At 33.7% G+C, this 16005-nt stretch overlaps 1 protein-coding gene across 2 annotated transcripts; it reads left to right on the top strand.

The window, feature by feature from the left end:
* The first annotated feature begins 21 nt into the window (after positions 1-21).
* LOC114123891 (probable ribonuclease ZC3H12C) lies at positions 22-15648 on the top strand. 2 transcript variants are annotated; one of them, XM_050204588.1, is made up of 6 exons: positions 22-863; positions 12490-12795; positions 13241-13395; positions 13497-13639; positions 14131-14365; positions 14469-15648. In XM_050204588.1, the coding sequence occupies exons 1-6, from the start codon at positions 627-629 to the stop codon at positions 15334-15336; spliced, it is 1944 nt and encodes a 647-aa protein (XP_050060545.1). In that variant the 5' UTR covers positions 22-626; the 3' UTR covers positions 15337-15648. The 2 variants fall into 2 exon arrangements, with proteins under 2 accessions (XP_050060545.1, XP_050060546.1); XM_050204589.1 differs by lacking the exon at positions 22-863 and adding an exon at positions 11602-11818.
* Positions 15649-16005: the final 357 nt, after the last annotated feature.

The raw sequence follows: 16005 nt of genomic DNA on the forward strand, positions 1-16005 counted from the left end.
TTCATGCGCAGAATGGCCGCGCACCAGTCGGACAGAAAGTAAGTGTTGTAGGTACTACAACAACAATAACACATTGCGAATATCGCGATAACCGCACCAGCTGTGATAACCGACTCTCGTCTGCCACTCCATCGTAATAATTATTTTATTTATTTTTCGTATTATTTGTTTTTCGTTTATTTGTGTTATTACGCTATAATTATATTGCCGATTGTAATAATCGAAATTTTACGTCGCAACGTTGTTGACGATAATAGGTATACTCGGTTTTTTTCAATGATTTCGTCGCGAATACGTCGATAAGGTACGATCGTGCCCGACCACTGACAGATTTTATTTCTCGCTGTCTTCGGTCCCGGTCCATCGTCGTCGCCACAACTAGTAGGTACTTGAAACTCATGCTCGATAATAATAAATTACTAGTAATGACTACCGTCGCATCTTAGCCGTTTACCTATCGTTATTAAATCGTTTTTTCGGACTGGTTAAAACAATATTAAATTAACGACGATGAACAGTCACTGGCCGATGTGCGATTTTCCGCCCATGACAGCAAAAATGTGTGAAATGTTCGGTGAAGCGGCTTCCGCCGCTGCTTGATCGCAGAATCATGACAGTGTCAAAATATGGACCACGCAGGACCACTGTCGCCAACCACCGCCTCCAACGCGACACTGTCGGTGGACAGTTCCAAGGGTCGTCTGGTGGTCGATCGGATAGACTCCATCAGGAACCTGTTCGGGTGTGAGCTGCGGATCGTCCGCGGTGGTAGTGATACGTCCGCGGCGGTGGTTTTTGCCGTCACCAAGTTGGACGAATACGATGGCAAGGCACCGGACGATCATTTGATCGATCGGTTAAAGGTAGATAATATTATTATATCATACAAAATAATTTAATGCGTGTTTATTATAACATACTATCTATGAAGACGGTCACTCCCACGGGCAACAGGCGGTTAGCCAGAATTTTTTTTAAGAAGGTGTTTTAATTTTATATTAAAATATATCTAACTTGTAGGAGGTTTTATACACTCTTTTGTATATTCATTACTTAATCTTCATATTGATATAGTTGATATCAAATATGAAATTGAATCGTATGACAACATAATATGTCGTTGTCCGTTGAGACGTTGAAATCATTAATAAACATAATTGTTGTATACATGTGATTTGAGGGGTGTCGTCGAGGTGGTGGTGTTTTTTAAGTCTTATAAAAGGTTCGATCTTAAGGTTTTTAAAAATATAAATATCGCTGTGGGAATTTTTGTTAGACATAGCTAGTGTTTTAGAGACGTACCGGCTCTTTAAGTTAACGATTTGTGTTCTAAAGCCTAATATATAATGACATTTTGATAATCAGCTTTAGTTGTATAGTACACGATTCGATTCGCTTTGCTTCGAAACAAGTCATTGCTATAATTTGTCATCCAGACGATGAGGTGACAATTATACAGTAGCAAGTAGTAGCGTAGGTATTTACGGGAGATATAACTCCCCCTTGGCCCCTTTTATTTTTTTAGCTTATATTTATATGATTATAGTTTTATGTTTTTTTTAATTATTACTTTATCCGTAAGTATCAAATAATACTAATAAAATACTGGGGCGTTTGACACTGTCGATTTTTGTCACATCGTCGTGCCTTTCAAAGACATTTTAAATGTGCCATTGCTGCTACAGCTATATATATTATAATATAATATTTTCAAAAATACGACATTGTAATGTATTTTGGGTAGGAACTGAGGTACTTACAACCTACAGTGTCTTAACAATGATAGAGATTTGAGTGTTGAAAGTGTATTTCCCACAACACCAGTTATTAATTTTCAGAGGAGAGCCTATAGAATGTTCTGAATGGTTTAGCACCTTTTCTTTGCTTGAAATAAAGTATAATCTCCTAGGACCTGAATAGTTTTTATGTTTTGAATTTGTAAATACTTTATGTATTATATATTATTCGTATATTATGTGTAACCAAATGTCCCAAACGTGTCTTGTATATGTGTATCCAAATGTTTTCTGATTTACTAAGTAAAATTATAAAATAGATTTTATTTACAAATTGACTACCCAAATGGACAAACTTTTTACCCCCTGAAACGCCTGACCTGTTTTTAAAATTTGTAATCGTATAATGTGTCGGTCACCGGATGTCTATTCAAATGGATCATAAAAATGTTAATATTAATTATTGTTCATTATCATATCTATTTTGATTTTATAACATCATATCATACAAATTGAAAATAAAATATGGCTCTGGAAGGTAAATATAAATGTCCATTGAAATGGACATCAGCCACATACGAATCATACGATTACAAATGTTATAAACAGCTGGTCTGGTATTTTGGGAAGTAACACAAAATGGACATTAGGCGCAAAGAGGATAAAATATATTTGTATTATTATCTTTAAAAATATATTCATATACCTAATATATTTAAATTTTAAATGTAAGTACAATTTTGGCCCGCCCCCATGACTTAGCCTTGATTATGCTATTATGTAAGTACAATACAATTAATATTATTACACGTACGTGTATTTATAATACATTAATTAGTAGCAGACAGTAAGCATAATATATTAATATATAATATTTGTCGTCGAAAACCAATAATGTGATGTGCACACAATCAATATTGGATAACCATAGCCTTAGGTAGGTATTTAAATTGGAAGTGATGTGATGTTATAATATATTGTTATTATACTACCGTCTATCAAAGATATTATTAAAAAATAATAAATAATTATTATATTGTGTCACCGCAGCGTCCGAGCGTTTAATTTTTGTATAGGTACGTTTGAGTTGCGTAACGGAGTCTATGAACAGATCAGAAATTGAGAAATATATAATACCTAATATTATAATGCACATTTTCGATTAATTATCACGTTTGTTGTGTGCTTATACCTAGAAATCAATATTTCACTAAATCCTGTTACACATAAAAGCACAATAGAGATATTATAAGTCTAGCATTCATAATTCATATTCATGTATAAAAACATAATGCCGCAACGTTGTACACATATTATTTATAAGCACGTGAAAGGCGCCCAAGTACATCCTGTTCGTGTGTGTGTGATTTACTTTCCCTTTCGATAATGGCCTAAATCGTTTTTATAATCCATCTGTGCGTTTAGAACGTCCGTAATTGGATTGGTGTCTAGTTTGGTTGGTACATGTACAGATTTTCGGGTGTGTTTTTGACATTTTTCTCCCCGATCGCCCCTAAAGTTTTTCCAGATATACTTATTATGTTTAGTAAAAGATATATTTTTTTAAATACTTATGTATACGTATAGTAATTTCGATTCCTACACGAATCTTGTACAATATAGTTTATTTTTGCCTCAACTGAAGCGTTCGTTTTCTTATTTTCGATTCAAATTAAAAAAATTAATTGCGCGTGACTTCTACAGAAATTGTAGGTTTTATTATACTATAGGTACCTATAGTTTCACAAAAAAAGTATAGTTTGTTATAGAATTTGACTGAATTTAGTCAGTATTGATAAACCAATTTTAAGGTTTAAATTGCAGAACACAAACAATTAGCAAAATAAATAACTGTATAAAAACCTAATATTTTTTAGAAATTCTAGATTACTTACAATACTTTATATTTATTGTATGAACTATAAAGATCCTCTTAAATTTCCTATGCTTGATTATTTTCCTGTATGTATGTATTTATTAAAACCTTGAAAAAAACCAGTACACTTACCTATATAGATAAACTACTTAATTTTGATTATTTTTAGCGCACACCAAGGTGATATATTTCTTTTTATGTACATATATGAATAATTGATACTTTATAAACTGATTTATTTTAAATAACTTTGATATTTACTATAATATTTAACCAATTAACGAAATCACTATTTCACAATGTGTATAGTGCAAACAATCCTAAGTAAGTTTTGTTTAAAATGTTTTCTTGTTCAAATTTCAATCAAATTAAACAAATCATTATTTAAATATATTTTTAGTGTACACGTTCTATAACTATATAAAATGGTATAAATTTTTTTGAAATATTTGAGTGTTATAATTTAAATTACATTACTAGACGATAAAATGATTAATTTATATAATCTTGAATTCTGAAAAGGTGGATAAATTTAGGCTTATTTAAATTCTAGATAGATGTATGAATATTGGAATATACTGTAGACATGATATTGAAGAGTATAAGATATATAAGTTATATCGTTACTTTTATTACATCATATGTATAAAAATAAAAAAACTTTTTAATTAGTTTGATAATATAAGATTATTTATTATATAAATTACTCATTTACTCTGACTTATTAGTATGTGTTTATAGATATACCACGTTTAATACCGAATCTTCCAGGTGAGCTTTTTCATATAACAATTTATCAGTTAATTAAAATAATTATAGAAAGTAGATACCTATAGGAAAACGTCTCACCAGCTTTGCAATATATTTGCAGCTAGAGATTTTACATTAGAAAGAATTATATACAATGTACATCCCTCGCATATTACCTATTTATTTACATTTTTATAACGTAGGAATGTCTTCAATGGGGGTTAGTTGGTTAGGCGAGCGCTTCTTATGTGAAACAAGCTAATTTGTATTTAGAAATAATTAAATAAAATGTACTTCAAATTCTTATTGGATATAGTGTACACATTTTATTTTTTCTAATAAATAAAATAATAAACTTATTTACAACAATTTAAAATTATATTTAGATAATATTATGTACTTACCTCTTAAAATAAATGTATTGAATTTTAAAATGGCGATTTTTATTTTATGTCTTATTGATATAAAATATTGTAAATTGTAATGCAGTATCTTCATATTTGTTGAGTGATCTTCAATCGCATAAATTGGTTATTTTTTTTTGTTAATGTGATGGAAAGTATAGGTAGTGGGCGTTTTTACAATGCTCGATTTCCAAACTAGGCTTTTACATTTTTATTGCATAGGAATTATGCTTCCTTTGTATTATTGCGTGTATTCCGCTATTTCGAACTTCAGTATTTCAAAGTTTCTGTATATCGATTTTTTTTTCAGTCCCCGCAATCATTTAGCATTAGACTTATGTGGTAATTTATTTCGCTATGTCAAATTCCCACTTGTTGAACACCGCCTACTTCGATTCACTAACTCGAATATATGTATGACATTAGATAAAGTATCCAATGTCAAGTCAATAAAATATAAAATAAATAACATAATTTATACACACTATATAATAACGTTGATGTTTGATTATAGTTCAGCTAGAAACCGATGATGTTCACAGATTTTACTTTTTCTTGATTTTATTTAGTGTTAAGTTGTATTCAATTGTACTTGTTCGTGATTTTAATTATACAGTTTATGTTTTCATATTTTATTGAGTGTTTTTTCGTCACAACGGTAAATATCTTAGAATTGCTTAAATTTTGGTGACAAATTAAAAATTATAAAATAAGTTGGAAAGGATTTGAAAAGTAAAAAAAGATATAATTGCAGCAGTTTAAAATAATCCTATTAACATTATGTTATTAATAATAAACATTTTTATTTCAAATTGTATGTATTTTTTAAATTGTCTGGGTAACTCGAAAGTTTCATTGTCGAATTTTTTTTTGTCCTTTAAAACTTCGTGATACCGAGGTCAACTGTAATAACACATAATACACACACACACACACATTTTAAAGTATGTACCTGCAATCAAATGTCTACATTGCAGTCTACATTGTTAAATCAGACATCAGAATCGAAATAATATAAACACTATAGACATAACGTACTATGTAAATTGTGTACATATATATACTTATACTAGGTATATAGCAATTACATTCAGTCATTGGGTTTTAACCAGCTATTAGTCAGATAACTTAAATACTTACAGACTATATAGGTATATTATGTTTAACGAATTTACAAAATTTGAAATATAAATATTATCCGTTATCGAATGTCATATTGTCATGGACCAATGTGTTTAGAAGGTCATATCTGGCTATACTTGACTTTACTTGATGAACACTTTGGACACTTTCTCTGAGGATTAAAATCAACTGTTTTGATGCAATTGTTATAATAACATAAAAAAAAACTACTGGGCCGTGCAAAACGTTATTATTATAATATGGTATGAAAGCAAAATAGAAACGTTTGTACAATTTTGCAAAGTATAATCATAATTTTAATTTTAAATATATTTATTATCTACAGTATTTGTATTATTTATTTGTTAACTTATTTATTATCATATTTATCGTCAACTAAGGAAACCATATATACTTATTTTTTAACTTATATTGAACTATAAGACGTATCCCCGTGTAAATGATTAATTAATTAATTTTCTACGACAAAGTAAATCGTATTATATATTTTTTTTTCAACTAAAAATACTGAAAAATATTTCCAAATACGTAATTTTAAACATAAAAATAAGGTGATGGACGATAATATAAATTATTATGTACTAAAAGATTATTTTGCTTTAAATAAAAATTATAGTAGCATAATTTGTTTGATCTTCCTTATGCATTTTAAAAAGGGTTTATAATTTGGAAGAAAAATGTAATTATTTTAAATACCTAATAATTCGTATTTTGTGCTGATTATATAGGTACACATTCATATTTATACAATGCACTGTATTTCTGTATACCCTTGTATTATTTTAATTTTTAACCCAAACCATTGACCATTTATGAAAGATAGTCATAGTTTTAGTTTGTATTAAAAAATTTTAAAAATTAAAAATATACCTTTAGATTGAAATATTAAAATTAATAAAAGTTGATTTTATGAAAATAGTAGTGTAGTAGAAAAGAACAATAGAAATATCAACATATTATAATAATGTGTATGAGAGTATTTAAATAAAAGTAATAAGGATGTGTCTTGAGTGAAATGGCGGTGATAGCATTCTCGTGTAATCCTGCAAGTATTTTTTTAATGTGCTAATGTACAATTTTAATGGTTTTGTGAAAAGTGATAGTTAACAATAATGGCTATATTAATTGAATATAATGTGCGGGGATTATTCATCTGTAGGTAATTAAGCATGTATTATAAAAATATATCAACACGGCCGTATATCACAGACTTTGATAAGACAAATGATAATAATTATTATATTGCAAAACTATATTAAAATTGCGTGATAGTATGTAAAACAATAGTATATAATATTATAGAAATAAGATATAACGTGACTTATATATTGTGATAGTGATAAACAATTTGAGCTATTTTTCTCTCGAATGACAAAGAAAATATAGAATAAGAAATGAGTATACAGAGAAAGTGTTGAAGATGTTACGATTATATATATTAAAATGGAAAATAAACTAACTATCTATAGCTTGGCCGCTTGGGTTTTAGGATATGGAAAGGAGTGACCGTGAGGTGGAAAATATTGGTGAACTGTATAGTGATCGAAATTATGGAAGTTATTTTATTTGTTATATGACAAGTATAATGTAACGAGCAGAACTATAGATATACTTAAATATATATATATATGTGTGTGTGTGTATTATTTTTAGTTTTATTGAAAACTCACTGGTATAATTTGGAACTTTAATGCATTAAAAAATATATATTTTTTAACAAACCTATTTAAACGGAGAGTAACGTACTTCTAGATTTTATATTTGGTAGGTATGTTAAGTCACGTAAAATTATTTAACAAATGTGTGAATATAATATAGTATAATACACTCAAATTTCGTTTAAGTATTTTTGGTTTTTAATGTGTATTGTGTAGGTTAGGTTGTTAAATATTACTCAATAAATTTAACAAATTTACATGTTATATCTTATTTAACGGTCAGTACCTATTTATCGTAAATGGCAAGATAATAAATTTATTTTATTTAACGTATAAACTATAACTTTTTTTTTTCAAATATAAACAAAATATCAATATTTTATTGAGTTTATTAAACTTTTGAAGAATTTATTTTATTTAGTTTTTATTTTATTATCTCTTTATTGAAGATATATTTTAACATTTATAACACTATTCATATTTCAATAATTTCATAATATGTTTATACTATTACTACTATTTTATTATACTTGTTCAGATGATCAGATTCCCGAATAAGATTACTATCCTTGTTTTGTATGAAGTTAATTTCATATTGATATCCTATTTAAACATAAACTTAGTAAGAATTTTTATTTATATTTTAAAGAGATATAATAGATATAGGTGATATTATATCACTATGTATTATAGTTTATTATTTTCTCGTTTAAAAATAAATTAAGTAGATTAAATAATATCATAGTTTACGATAATATCTTGGCTAAGTCGAAAACCCAAGATGTGTACATTTTAGTATTAGGTAGATTAATTTTTAAACACGTCAATTATAATATTTTATTTTAATTATCTTATATATTTTTTTTTTTGGAAAACAAAATATTGCCAAAAATTAATGTATCGTTACTTATCATTTATAATATTGTAATTTATGATTTTGTTAGGTATTTTAATTGGCATTGTATTCTTGAGGAATTTGAATAGGTGGTGCATTGAAATTTGAATTTATCGATTTCCGTGTTGTATTTTTTACCCGATGTATTCTTAAAAAGAGGAAAAATAATCTTAATCGTGAACAATATTTATGAAATACCACCATCGTTGACACATCGCGTGTCGCATTAAAATTATAGATTAGCTTACCGCATATTATACTTAGACTATATTATTATGTGGCTATAAAGTTTCTGTGACGTTTAATTTATATGGCCATGTTATACCTAGTCCAAAAGATATACAATGGTCGCGGAAAAACGTCGTAAACATAATATTATGGTAAGTACACTACAGCGCTGCAAAAACAACTATTTATACAATCATATATAACACGAGTAAGTACACACATACACACACACAAATACATATATACATACATACATATTACATATACACATACATACATACATATATAATTTATACATCAGATTGTGTACTTAACTGTATAAATATCACCCGGATACAATATATATAGTGCTGTACCTATACTACTTATATGATTTGTGTCGCATCTTCTGCAATTTACCTGCTTCTTATGCAGTTTTTGTGAATTAAGAATATCGTGCTCGAGCGTGATGATGCAGTTTTAAAATATACACTTTACCGAGCAAAACAAATTCCGTTTCGTCCTGGCCGTCCTGCTCACCAACGTAAAATACTTGCTGCTAGGGACCGCGTGAAATTTTATGGGCTTATACTTTAATTAGGTATATAGCTTACTTTGCCTACGTGTATTAGTTGTATAGGGACATAGACACCTGTTCTTTGCTATGGCATTTTTCTAGACAACCCTCAATATTTTTACTTAATATCATTCAATGTAATATGAAAAATAAAACTCATATGGAGTCATGACAGATTTTAAAATACTAAGAGAGGAGGAATTTTTGTATATTTTTCAATGACGTAATTATGGAGGGTTTAGTTCTCCGTCTCATGATCTCATTTATTAATTTCACATTACTTTTCCCTATTTCTTCTCCGCCTTTACATTTATGTTTCTCTTTTATATACAAAAATATATTAATGGTTTTCCTTTTTTCTTCGGAAAAATTAACAATTAAAACATATAGTTATAGGTATACTATTTTTTGGTGAAATAAAAAAATTTCTAATTATAGTGTACTGTTAAAAAAAATTAAACTTTATTACGCCGTGACTGTTGATTAGAGAATTCGTTAATTAAATCGCTGCCATAGTCATTATAATGATCATCGTTATTTTTGCTTTTATATATATATATCCGTGATGGCTAATGAATTCAAACTTTCTTCCTTGATAATATATCTTAAATATAATTTTATCCTTTTCTAAGTGAAGAAAGAACGTATTCAATGTTTAATTAATTGGTGACCTCTGTAGGTACACAGAAGCAATATTTGAGCTACATCAGTATAAGGATTTAAAAAAAATTATTTTCTCTTTCAAAAACACAAAATTCTATTGTTTAAAATATACTTTCGGTGTTATCTATAGATATAATTACTTAAAATGACTCTTAAAAGTCAAAGGTTAGGTTAGGTTAAGTTACCTGATCTTTTATGCTATATGTAAATAAATTTATACCATCGTAATTCTTTATTAAAAAAGCAATAAAATAATAATAGTGCAGAAAGTTGTATATTAGAATTTTGACTGTTTCTATGAATGGTTCACAATTCACAATAATGTCACATACATAAAAAATAAGTAAAACACAGTGTTAAAAATTATTCATTTCTCATTTCATTAAAAAAAAAAATAATAATAACCAATTAAATATTTGTTGATATGTTTTGTGACGAGGATGGAGGTGGATTCCAATAAGGGTTATTCTAGGTTAACAGTTGGTGTCCGGTGCTCTCCAGAATTTTAACCTTAGCGGTGCCTTTGTACAGCAATTGCTTACTCGTGGTATTGAAGTAATTAATTTTCTTTGTTGTTTGTTTACGACACATAATGTAAATATACTCATGTATCCTCGTCAGACAGCCTGTTATTCGACATATTTATAAATTATATTTATGCAATTTTTCATCTGCAGTGGCTCGTTATCTCGTAATTTGTATTAAAATTTTCTAATTTTTTTTGTTTTTTTAACAATAATAGGTACCTATTTTATGTAAAGGTGTTAATAAATGTAAAATTTAAAATCTCGTCGATTTTACTCACGAATATCGAATTCCTACATTGTGATTTGTATCGTTATTTAGATTATGATACTGGTATATAATGTATTATGTATTGTAAAAATTATGTGTATAATGTATACCTACTGACTATTGGGCATTAATTATCAATTGTTGTATTCAAGCGCGAATTGTAGTGCAAGGTGTGCGCAATTTTAGCACCCCCGCGCGTGATGACGACGTTTACAGTCGCGTCTGCACATACTTTACTGCGGACCCGGTGCAGGTAACTGCAGTGCGCGTCCTCCCTCAAAATTTATCTCGAACGAATTATTTAACTGTACTTATCCGCATGCAAGAACGGTATTTATAAATATTAATTTATTATACTGTATAGGTATATATATATATATATATATAACCTAGCTATAGATGCTACAAGTGCGCGACGTACCTCTCTTGCAAACTTACACCTATATATAATATATATATATACTTATAATATGGTTTAGGTATATGGGCTGTTATCGCGTCTATGAGTAGGTGTAATATGTAATATAATATACATATACGGTAACCGACGACCTGACCCCGCGCGATCGCCCTCCAAAACGTCGTCGTCGTCGGAGGTGGCGTTCGGGTCCGTTAACCCTTTTTTTTTCACTTTACGCATACCTACCTGTTGCACATCGCACGCCGTCGACACGCGCGCGCACGCACACACACATGCCGCGCGCGTATATTTGTAATAATATTCTGCGCCCGCGCGCGTGTGTAAGTGCGTTCGCCGCCGCCGCCGCACGCTCGTAACCGCCCGTGACGGTGGGCGGCCGCAGCAGACCTTCACTCCCGGAAGCGAGCGAGCGAGCGCGGCGGCGGCGGCGACGACGACGACGACGACGACGATTCGGGTCAGTGTCGTGTTGTTTCTCCCGGATCCACCGCGCGGCGGCAGTCCCCACGACACGGAGCTCATCCGGATCCGCCACCGCGCGCCGCCGCCGCATCAGTACACGGTCGGCCGTCGCGCAGTGCAGCAGTCTCTCGCGTCGCGCACCGTCACACAACACGCAGCTCGTCGCACGTCACATTATACGCCGACTTTTGATACCGACTCGCAACCATGACTTTTACCGGCGTACTTCGGGTAAGTCTGCTGCAGACGACTGTTTCCATCCCGATCCAAAGGCAGGACATCGTCTCCCGCACTTGTACATCATATAGCTGCAGTCTGCTTCCGTTTTTTCGTGCAGTTTTCTTTTTACCGTAGGTAGCGGTCTTTAAATTTCGTCGCGAACCGGATGCGCCGGTCGCGACCACCTGTTCGTCAGTTTTTCGCTTGTTAATTATTTCGATATCGTTCGTACCTATAGTGTTTTTGATTTTTTCAACTCACGTGTTTATGGCTATATTGCGAGAAATTTTATTTAATTGACATGTAAAATCTTATCTACAAAACTTAGCACATAATAATTAGTATATTAATTGTTTAAATAATCATTACCATAGGTTTCCTCATCTGCAGTGACTTAAAGAAAACTCATAATTACGCGTCCGCAGGTTTATAATGATCGTTCGGTCCGAATGCGTAGAGGGGTAGTACTTTTTTACGATTTCAGTTTTTCGTCTTAAATCTTTATCGCGCCAAATGTCAATATTATTGCGTTGCTATTTATTAACTCTGCAATGTTGTGTTTGATGTACCGGTCGTGTTTTAAATCGATTATAACATTAAGATAACTATATATAGATTTATAATAAACAATAATATTATCGGTGAACTGCTGTGTATTGACTGAATCGTTTTCGTTTCCACAGTGTTACGTGGACTCGTTGGACGAACTGCAGCTGCAGACACTGGATGAGTGCAGCAATGACGATTCGAGTTATGACTCGGACTTTGGCGGCGACGATGACACTAGCAGCAGTCAGCACTTTGGTGGCCATCACGACATCAGCCGTACCACGTCGGATACGCTCGGTGCCGAGTACGCGGATTACGTGAGCGCGGCCGCGTATAAATCGAGAGTGGACTTTGCGCTTAAGCTCGGTTACACCGAACGTTTGGTGCAGACAGCAATCAGCAAGCTGGGCCCGGAACCCACGCAAGATCAACTGTTAGCAGTAAGTTTACAGACAATGTATATTATGATCTTCGCTATGAAGTCATATCTATTGTATAAGTGATTGAGAATCAGTCATTTCTGCATCACGTGCAGGATGTTGGCGGTATTTTAGTTTGTGCGTCTATTATCAACCCTTTTGGTAGTCACCTCTCACCTGAAATTGAGTATTTTGGCCTTATGGTCTAATCACATAAAGTAACCTTATGCGTAATGTACCTACTCAAGACAATATATGTAATATAGCCGCGATCATAATACTTAATTTGGGGGGTCGTTACTCGTTGTTTTTAAAAAAATTGAGTCATTGGTCCGTATTTAATGTCTAATATTATACTCGACGTGCAGTGCATACGAGACTACAGACACTGCAGTCTTACATATTCTCAATAATTATATACCCGCTGTAGTTTTTCATATGTTTAATCCATTAACGTGTCGTACAGGAATTGATCAAGCTCGGTGCGCAATGTGGTCACAAATTGCACTGCGAGTCGGACGGCGAAGAAGCTCAGTCAAATAACTCTAACGACTCGCTACTCAGTCCTCAACCGCCTAAACTTCGGCATGTCGTCATCGATGGCAGCAACGTCGCTATGAGGTATGAAAGTCATATATAATAATTCCTTACGATCATAGTTAGTAATATAATAATATTATTATTTATTATTAACGTTTGGATTTTATCTATTCTTTCTTCAGCCACGGAAACAAAGAGACGTTCTCGTGTCGAGGCATCAAAATCTGCGTCGATTGGTTCCGGATGAGAGGTCATACAGACATCACGGTGTTTGTGCCAAAGTGGCGAAAAGAAGCTTCGAGGCCCGACAATAGGAGGATTATCGGTAAGTGGCGAACTACAGCTGAAATGTCCCTGATACCCATCATATGCTGTCCCTTGTACACTGTTAGCTCGGGGGCGTTTAGAAAATTGGATTTTAGTACATGCATGGGTGATTTATTATATATTTTGACAAAGTTAGGTTAAGTTACTTGTTACCGCATACAGTGTCATTAATTTAAATTTTATAATTTCTTATATATTTTCAGTTATTATGCACTTATGCTGGTCATTTGTCAATTAAAATAATCAAAACATGTCATAATAACATCATGTATAATATCTATATAACTGTATTATCCTTATGTCATTTCATTTCGATTTCAAAAGGGATTTTCCCGTAATCAAACAATATTAAATGAGAAACGGGGTTATTTCTGAAGTAAAAGAAACTATTATATAACTACTAATTACTATAACTTTAGGTCCTATGAGAAACGCGCGTATATCGTGGTATTATATGTAATAATTTTTTTATTTTTTCTGTTCGTATAGACCAAGATATCCTGACGGAATTGGAACGCGCCAGGATGTTGGTTTTCACCCCTTCCAGAGAGATCGGCGGTAAGCGCATGGTGTGCTACGACGATCGGTACATTCTGCGGTTGGCCTCGGAACTCGACGGCGTCGTCGTATCGAACGACAACTATCGAGATCTGGCCAACGAGAGTCCGGCGTTCCGTTCGGTCGTCCAAAACAACATACTCATGTATTCTTTCGTCAACGACAGGTATGTACAACCGACGACGACTGACAATAACACACGCGTACCTTATACGTTTCTCTCGGCGAACGTGAATTTAATGAGACGTCATCGTTTGCTGCGTTCACAGGTTCATGCCGCCGGACGATCCGCTGGGCCGTTCGGGTCCCACCCTCGACGTGTTTCTCCGGAGCAAAGCGCCGGGCGTCGGTCTGACGGCCGTCAGCTCGGAGACCTGTCCGTACGGCAAAAAGTGCACGTACGGCAACAAGTGCAAGTTCAGCCACCCCGAGCGCGGTCTGCAGCCCGTCAAGTCCGTCACCGAGCGGCTGATGGAGCACGCCCAGCGACAGGGCTCGGCCGGTGGCCGACAGATCAAGGGCAAGTCGGTCAGTCTGCCGCTGCAGCAGTCCGGCTCCGGCAACAACCAGCAGAAGAAGCCGCTGACCCGGACCATGTCCAACGTCCCGCCGCCGACGACCGGCACCGCCCACCCGACGACCCATCACCACCCACATTGGATGGGCGGCGGCGGCGGAGCGTGGACGACGACTCCGCCGCCGAGCGGCTCGAACAGCGCGGCGGTGCAGTACTGCGGCAGGGCCAATCCCGCGGAGTCGTCCGATCCCGAGCCGGACTGCGGCGGCAACTTACATCACAAGTTGCAGCGGCAACTGACGCTGAACCCGACCTACGACCCGCGGCTGGTGCACCTGCGGCAGAGCCAGCACTGCAACGTGACGCGAATAGCGTCCGCTCCGCCCGTGCCCGTTCAGCACCACCAGCCGCCGATGAACTTGCCGCCGCACACGGTGGCGGCCAGCTGTTCGGACCCGCAGATATTTCCCGGGTACCACGAGGCCAGGCAAAAGCTGTACTACCATCTGGCGTCCATATTCCCGGAGGAACAGGTGTCGGCGGCCATGCAGTACTACCCGAACGAGACCAATCCCCAGAAGATTTGCGCGGCCATCCTGAACATGTTCTCGAAAACGTGATCGACGTGAACGCGCGACGACGACACGTTGTCTGTTGTTCACTGCAAGTGATTTTGTCTGACAATATATAATATTATATTAGCTCTTATCGACAAGACGGCGACACTCGATACAATGTATCTGATTATTAGTGTTGATTTATTCTTAAATCATGTATGATATTATCTGTGTAGACTATTATGTTAATTTTGTTTAAGTTTATTTTGTAAGCCGATATTTTTATATTTCAATGTTTTCGTTAACGTGTCAAGATGACGACAAATCGCGGTGTATAAATAATAAATACGATTTAAAATTTTTTTTTTTTTATTATTTTTTGCCTTTTTTTTTTTTTTAACCTGCAGTCATTTCAATTTATGCAATAGTTTCTCTTAAATATTTGAGGAAAACGTGCTCTAACCTCATCGAACAGGTGTTGCCTGACAATAACAGCAAAGTACGTTTCTGTAAACTAAATGATCGTGTTCCCACGTCCGAGTAACAACTCCAAACATTAAGATACAGTCGGTGTAACTTTTGTTGTCTTTATTAGACAACTATTAAAGTAAAACTAGTGTTATACCTATTTATTACTTAAAAATTGGAAAAAAAATTTGTGGTTCTAAAGTATATAAAGATAATGTAAAAGTGCAATAACCAAACATCACATTGTATGCAACCAGGTAAAAT

Source organism: Aphis gossypii, chromosome 3 (assembly GCF_020184175.1).
Source record: "Aphis gossypii isolate Hap1 chromosome 3, ASM2018417v2, whole genome shotgun sequence".
NCBI classification, from domain to species: domain Eukaryota; kingdom Metazoa; phylum Arthropoda; class Insecta; order Hemiptera; family Aphididae; genus Aphis; species Aphis gossypii.

Excerpts from the sequence above, each read along its gene's own strand:
- LOC114123891 (XM_050204588.1), top strand. The coding sequence starts at position 627 with ATGGACCACGCAGGACCACTGTCGCCAACCACCGCCTCCAACGCGACA. Across the intron at positions 12,796-13,240 it reads CGCAAGATCAACTGTTAGCA|GAATTGATCAAGCTCGGTGC; the intron begins GTAAGTTTACAG and ends CGTGTCGTACAG. Across the intron at positions 14,366-14,468 it reads TATTCTTTCGTCAACGACAG|GTTCATGCCGCCGGACGATC; the intron begins GTATGTACAACC and ends CTGCGTTCACAG.